The sequence below is a fragment of the Populus alba genome, chromosome 7 (genome assembly GCF_005239225.2).
Source record: "Populus alba chromosome 7, ASM523922v2, whole genome shotgun sequence".
Taxonomy (NCBI): domain Eukaryota; kingdom Viridiplantae; phylum Streptophyta; class Magnoliopsida; order Malpighiales; family Salicaceae; genus Populus; species Populus alba.
The window spans coordinates 1,700,510-1,708,623 of NC_133290.1; the positions used below are offsets into that span (position 1 = coordinate 1,700,510).

Sequence of the window (8,114 nt, forward strand, 5' to 3'; positions counted from 1 at the left end):
GCTTTGTCAAATAAGAAAATAAATGCATAAACAAGAAGGGAGATTTTTTAGTGAATAAATATATTTTATACTCTAGAATTTAAATCATTGAAGTTCTTTGAGATATTTTTTAATCCCTATAAAATTAAATAAAAATTAAATTTTAAGAATAGCCCTGCAACATTAAATATGGGACTTTTCAAACAATACTCGCCTAAATATTAATTGGGTGTTGTATTTGCTTGGGCTGGGAACTCTACTTATTTTAATTTCTATTGTTAACTATAATTTGAGACCGAGCCACCAATTAAATAGACTTTTAATTCATGCTGAAATATTCATAATGCCAAAATTGAAAGGACTGTAAGGAAACAAACCATGCTAATTCTCTTTTGGTTATTGCTATAATTTTCTTTTTTTTTAATAAAAGAAAAAAGAAAACAAAAAAAAAACATTCTTTAAGCGAAGATTTAATGTCAAATTCTTTTTTGGATAAAAAGAACCCTTAGCTGTTTTAATATCACCGACACACTTTGAAAATTTAATATATGCAAGTTGTCCGTGAAATTTATACTTTTTTATTATGATGTTATTGTTGGTAGAAACAATAATTTGCAAGACAGCAGTCATAAAAAAAAACTATTGAGCCCTTCCCACCTGAAAAATGGATTATCAGTCTGATGATTTTTTTTTTAATATAGAGGAGGAAAGTACTAATGATACTATCTAATAAAAAAAAAAGAGGCATATTTTATATATATATAATCATCAAGAGTATATTGAAAAAGTCATTAATTAAAGTCAATAGCCAAAAAAAAATATAGACACAAGACAAAAAGAAAAAAAAAAGAAATAGACTTAGAATAAATAAATAAATAAATAAAAATAAAAATTAATCTACTACAACAAAAACAAAAAGATTACCTAAGATTTTTTCTAACCCATGCTCCGGTTCCCTTGGTTGAACAAATGAGATCAAGCTATAACAAAGCAAGGAAAATAAATTTATTATTATTTTAAAGATGAGAAAATTATATCCCTATACAATCATCAGATTAGCTTAATTAATTACTTGTTAATCAAAGTTAAGCCCTTTTTTTTTAAGATTGTTTTAATAGAACATCATATTATGCTTTTCAAAAAGTCGTAAGAAAACATGGACTAAAATATAATTTTATCTAGTTTGCTTAATAAATAATAGAAAAAATATTTTAATATTCACATTAATGATTCATAGACATATGGATGATGCAAATGGGTGGACCATGGGGACCCTAAACCATTCCTTAAGGTCTATGCTAGCATGGAGAGAAATCATAACTGCCCATTGTATATAGTCACATTCACTCCTTTAGCTAAGGAGATGAATAAATAAAATAACATAATAATAAATTCCATTGGGTATATACATATAGCAAAACATTATTGCCTGTGTAAAATTAATGGAAAAAAAGAAGAAGAAGCAAAACATTACTTAGAAAGAAAACAAAATATTCTTCACCGAAAGACAGATTTTCATTTAGAACAATTTACACTATAATCATTAAATATATATTAACTTAAAAAATCCATGTAAATAGAGTAAAAAAAAAAAATATTAACTCCGTGTAATCTAACCAACATGGTCAGGTTTTTCGCAGCCTAGTTTACTTGTCCAAGCCCAATTATATTAACAATAATTTTATATTATTTTTTAAACAAAGATAAACACCTAGGTTTTAGTAAAAATATTGCCCACATGACCAAGCTCATCAATGAGCTGGGGATATACTCTTTGATGAAATTATTTTAACGGTTATCAACATAACCTTCTTTTTTTTTTTTATTATGATGTTAATGTTGACCTTCATCTTTGACAAATATTGCATATATAGCTAATAATTTGCAAGAAAGCATTCATATTCTTTCTCCCAAACAATATTGCCTCTACTAGCCTTGATCAGTCCTCGTTACGTTTTTGCTAGTAACTCTTCTTTGCTTCTTTGAAACTACATGTAATTCGAAAAATATGTTCGGGTAGCTAGTTGAAATAAATTACCGTCCCCGATTGCTGCAATTTCATAGCTTGTGGAATCCAACCAACACTTTGTTATATAGAGGTATGGCTACGTACCTCTTCTTTGCTTCTTTCTTGTTTTAATTTCATGTCCTTACTCATAACAATAATTTGAAAGCTTTATGTTCAGATAGACATCATTGATGAGTTTATTGAGTTAATTCCTTGGATATCTTCTAGAACAAGATCATTCTATTTTAGAATGCCGAAAGAAAAACGCAAACAATCCAAAGATGAAGAAAATGATTCATCCTCGCGAAAGAGAAGAAAAGCTGACCTCAGTAAGCTTTTTAAATGCTATTGTTTTATGCTCTCTGGTTGTTAAACTTGAAGTATTAGGTGAAACTTAATGAATGAATGATTTTCTTACCTTACTCTCTAATAGTAATTGCGTTGAAATTCCTACTCAGCACATTCATGTATATGTATTGTCATTGATGATGACTTCACATGTATCCATAGGCGGAGGCATGGCAAAGGCTGGAGTGGGCTTTAGCCTAGGTTAAGATTTTATCAATATTTTTTAACTAGTTTTATGTAAAAAAAATTTATAATTCTCAATTCAATTATCAAAAAATTTTAAAAATTTGTGTAAAGCTTTCTAATATGATGCTTTAGCTTGGGTTAAAATTTCAGAATTTTTGAGGAAATTTAGAAATTTGATGAAAAATCACAATTTGATCAGTTTTATGTTATTGGACGTAATTTTCAATTCGACCATCAGATCGAGTTGAAATTTTACGAGGGATCTTAAAATATATTGAATAAAATCTAGTTAAGAGTTTAGGATGAACGGAGCTTGGTAGGGCTAACAAAAAAAAAAAACCGTCAAATAAAAACAAAATGACTCATTAAGAGTAAAATGGTTATTTGCCATGAAAAAAATAAAAACAAATCAGCTCCTCCTTCCTTTTATATGTTGTCGACTGAGTAGAAGCGGAATAGAAAAAGAAAGAAAAGGCGAGAGAGAAATAGAAAAAAAAAGGGAAAAACATAAAAAAATTCCAAGGAAAAAAATAAGTGAGAGAATAACTTTGTAAACTTACAAAATCCAACTTATAAAACACTAATCTAGGGAAGAATCAAGTGAAGGAAGAAGGAAATAAAATAGGGAAAAAATTTAATTACTTTGTTTTTCAGTTGACATGAGATTGTTATTTTATCCCGGTTGAGGGGTTGTTACAATATCGATTCAGATTCGATTATAGATGAATTATATTCCACAAAACATCGAAGGATGTAACTTTAATAATAAGTTTATTTTTACTTTCACTTTAATTTTATGTACTTTCAAATTTATTTTTTAATATTTTGGATAGTGTATTTGAATTAAAATTTTACTATTAATTTCAAAAATTTATGTACATAAGTTAATAATTGATCTTAAAAAATATTTATGTATTTATTTAATAACCTAGGACAAAAAAAATTCCTGGTTGCATGTATCCCTTACTAGTACTTATAATTGCAAGATAGCATATGCCTCCTACAATCGCTACATTGCCAATTAATCGTGCCTTAATTTCTGCAGCTGCCATGACAGAGCCAGATTCTTCTCCATCTAGACCACAAGGGGCCTATGATGTCTTTTTGAGTTTTAGAGGAAAAGATACTCGGAAGACATTTACAGATCATCTATATACTGCCTTAGTTCAAGCAGGAATCCACACTTTTCGAGATGATGATGAACTTCCTAGAGGAGAAGAAATCTCCCAACATCTCCTCGAGGCAATTCAAGAATCAAAGATATGTATTGTGGTCTTCTCAAAAGGATATGCTTCTTCTAGATGGTGTCTTGATGAACTTATGGAGATTCTGAAGTGTAAATATAGGAAAACTGGTCAGATTGCTCTTCCTATATTCTATGACATTGATCCTTCAGATGTGAGAAAACAGACTGGCAGTTTTGCAGAAGCATTTGTCAAACATGAAGAACGTTCTGAAGAGAAGGTGAAGGAGTGGAGAGAAGCTCTTGAAGAGGCAGGAAATCTATCTGGATGGAATCTCAAAGATATGGCAAATGGGTATGCCTTTTCTCTATAAGATTCAATTCCACACATTTATATATGGAGTCATTATACATTATATATTTTACAATGTGAAACAATAAAATACTTTTTGAACATACTTAATTCTCTCGCTATTAACTTGCTTTTGTCTATGAACAGGCATGAAGCAAAAGTTATCCAATATATTATCAAGGAAGTGTGGAACAAATTGTATCCCAAGGACATGAATGTTGGTACTCACCCAGTAGGTATTGATCCCCTTGTCAACGAAATCAGAGACTTCGTAAGTAATGCAACAAAGAAGGTTTGCATTGTGGGCATACATGGGATGCCAGGAATAGGAAAGACGACTATAGCAAGAGTTGTATTTAATAAACTCTGCGATGAATTCGAGGGGAGCTCTTTTCTTTTGAATGTTAAAGAAAAATCAGAATCTAAAGATATGGTTCTTTTGCAACAACAACTACTTCATGATATTCTAAGACAAAATGCTGAGAAGATCAATAATGTTGATAGAGGAAAGGTTCTGATTAAAGAACGACTTCGGCACAAAAGAGTTCTGGTTGTTTTTGACGATATGGATCATCCAGACCGACTATTTGCTTTAATGGGAGAGCGAAGCTGGTTTGGTCCCGGAAGCAGGGTGATAATTACAACTAGAGATGAATGCTTACTTCTTGAAGCTGATCAAAGATACCAGGTTCAAGAATTGAACCGGGGTGACTCCCTTCAGCTTTTCTGTAGGCATGCATTTAGGGACACCAAACCAACAAAAGATTATGTTAAGCTTTCGAATGATGTAGTTGAATACTGTGGAGGACTTCCTTTAGCTCTTAAGGTTTTAGGTTCTTGTTTGTATGGGAAAAACCAAGGTAGATGGGAATCTGTAATTGACAGATTGAGAAAATTTCCAAACAGTGAAATTCAGAAAAAACTTAGAATAAGTTTTGACACACTGGATGAATCTACACTAAAGAATACATTTCTTGATATTGCATGCTTCTTTATTGGTAGAAAGAAAGAATACGTAGCAAGAGTGCTAGAAGGACGTTATGATTACAATCCAGAAGATGATTTCAGAACTCTCATTGAACGGTCTCTGATTAAAGTTGATGATTTTGGAACGATAGGCATGCATGATCTATTACGAGGGATGGGAAGGGAGATCGTTAAGGAAGAGTCACCTGAAAATCCTGCACAAAGGAGCAGAATTTGGAGTCAAGAGGATGCGTGGATAGTACTCAAGATGCAGATGGTAAGAACTCATTGCATACAGACAAGCACATTCATTTGTATCTTTATTGTCAAACTTATTACAAACAATCACATAAAAGTTCTATTGTTTTTTTTTTCTTTTTAAGGGAACAGAAGTTGTAAAGGGCCTTACACTGGATGATCAGAAGACAAATTACTAAGCACTGGATCATTTACAAAAATGAAATTGTTAAAATTACTCCAAATCAATGGAGCAGAACTCACAGGATCTTTCGAGCGGCTTTCTAAAGTGTTGACATGGATTTGTTGGCTTGAATGTCCTTTGGAATTTTTACCATCCGACTTTTCACTAGACTACGTAGTTGTTATTGATATGCAGTACAGTAACATCAGAGAACTATGGAAGGAAAAAAAGGTGCGAAACATGCATGTCAAAATGCCCAAAAATTTGTCTAGAGAACTTTTGATGATTACTTTTTAATGATTTTTCTCTCTGCTCTAACAGATGCTCAACAATCTACATATCCTTGATCTCAGTTATTCAAAGAACCTTGTTAAAACACCAAACTTGCACAGTTCAAGTCTAGAGAAATTATTGCTTGAAGGTTGCTCAAGTTTAATTGAGTTGCATCAATCTATTGGACATTCAAAGTCTCTTGTATGTTTGAACATTTTGGGGTGTTCACAACTTAAGGAGTTGCCGAACTACATGGGTGATATTGAGTCCTTCATTGAGCTTGTAGCAGATGGAATTAACAACAAGCAATTTCTCTCATCAGTTGGACATTTAAAGTGTATGAGGAAAATGTCATTGCACGGACACTGGAAGTGGGATTGGAACTTACCATATCGACCTTCACCAAATTCTTCTTGGATTTCAGCTTTTCGGCTAACTCCAACTTCCACTATTTGGAGAGTATTGGGAAAGCTAAAGCTTGTTAATTGTGGTTTCTCTGAACGTGCAACTAATTCTGTTGATTTTGGAGGTTTGTCCTCTCTCGAAGAGTTGGATCTATCAAGAAACGAGTTCTTCAGTCTGCCTTCTGGCATCGACATCCTTTCTAAGCTGCGGCTTTTGACCGTTCAGGAATGCAGAAATCTTGTATCAATCCTAGAGCTTCCCTCAAATTTAGAACATTTGGATACATTTGGTTGCAAATCAATGCAATGGGTAAGACTACCAATCGAAGCAAAAAAAATATCTAAGTCTGTTTATGATGGGTTGTCCGGATTTAATAGAGATTGAAGGCATGGAAGGTCTAAGTAATCATGGCTGGATTATTTCCTTTGCTACCAAGAGGAAGTTATCAAATAATTATACGAAAAGTCTTGTTGAGGTGCTATTTCTGTCTCTCTTGCACACAAATAATTGACACATACTATATATACATTAATTAATGTCTAATAAATATTGTACAGGCACTGTGCTACGGTGGTTACGGGTATTATATTCTCTCCAATCGCTGTTACACGTTCAGCCACAGAGATAAGTTCACTCTGATTCCAAATTGGTTCAACTACCGTGGAAAAGGAAGTTCATTATCATTTCATGTACCTCCAGTTTTCCAAGGCTTGGTTGTTGGGGTTGCCTGTCAATGCTTGATAGGTCTTTTTGGTACCGCTAAATTGTGTATAAAAAATAAAAGCAACGGTATTCAATTGTTTGAAGCAACTGTAATAGAATGTGTCGGTAGAAATTGGTTGAGATACATAAGTCTAAGCGAGATGGAAATGAAAGAATATTGTGAAGATGAGGAATTGGAACTGTGTGTGGGACTTTATACGGGAGAAGATGCTGAAGTGTTTGAATGTGGGATCCATGTGATAGTTCAAAAGACAGATTCATTTGAAGGGTCAGAGTGGGATCATGAGTCTGAAGTTGGAAGAGATAGAGCAGTAATACCTACACCACCATATATGTCTCAATATGCGCGGTGCAATTTCTTTGAGATTTACGGCAAGCAAGGTCTCTGTAATTTATCAAAAAATACCAAGGATCGGCTTCTTGAGGTACTAGTCCTGTCTCTCTTGCACACAAATAAACACACAATTGGCCCACGCGCGCAGATATATATATTAATCAGTGTCTAAAATCTCAGCATTCCTTGAATTCAATATTTATGCAGAGAATCTTCAGTTATCATTTTCTCGAGTATTTTATTCCCTTCAAGGCTTTTTTCGTTCCTTGCGATTATTCTATCATTCCAAAATGGTTCAGCTACGGTGGAGAGGGATGTTCATTATCATTTGATATACCTCCAGATTTCGAAGGCTTGGTCATTTGGGCTGTCTGTTCAGGTGGTACTTGGCATCGAGAATTAAATGCTATTATAAAAAATAAAAGCAACGGTGTTCAGTTGTTCGAAGCTACACATGCAATACCCTATTTCCGTAGTAGGTGGCTAAGAGTCATAAGTAGACGTGAGATGGCAATGGAAAAATACTGTGGAGATGCTGGATTGGAACTACATGTGATCTTGAGGTCCGAATTGTGTGAAGTGGTACGATGTGGGATCCATGTGATAAAGACACATCCATTTGGACGGAGCAACTACGATCAAACTCCAGCGTTGGATCATGACATTTACAACCAAGAGTCTTTTCGCTTATATAATATACACATCTTTCAAAAAAAAAACCAAGAGTCTTTTGAAGGTTCAGAGGGGGGTCACGACATTGACTACTACGAGACTTCATTTGAAGGGTCAGGATTGTCGGATCATGAGATTGACCACCAAGAGTACTCCGAAGTTGAAAGCGATGGAACGATACCTTTGCCAGCATATCATCTGCTTCACCATCCCCGTCATGGTTCAATGAGGTTTTCTACAAGGCAGCAGTGGAAAGCTTTTTGA

General features: G+C 33.5%; 1 protein-coding gene across 1 annotated transcript; it reads left to right on the forward strand.

Moving 5' to 3' along the window:
• Positions 1–2,219: 2,219 nt before the first annotated feature.
• Positions 2,220–8,114, forward strand: LOC118035071 (TMV resistance protein N-like). Its single transcript, XM_073410516.1, is given in 8 exon segments — positions 2,220–2,316; positions 3,567–4,059; positions 4,204–5,299; positions 5,406–5,436; positions 5,439–5,674; positions 5,765–6,430; positions 6,679–7,269; positions 7,386–8,114. Coding segments are annotated over 8 exon segments (3,921 nt in total). The 5' UTR covers positions 2,220–2,237.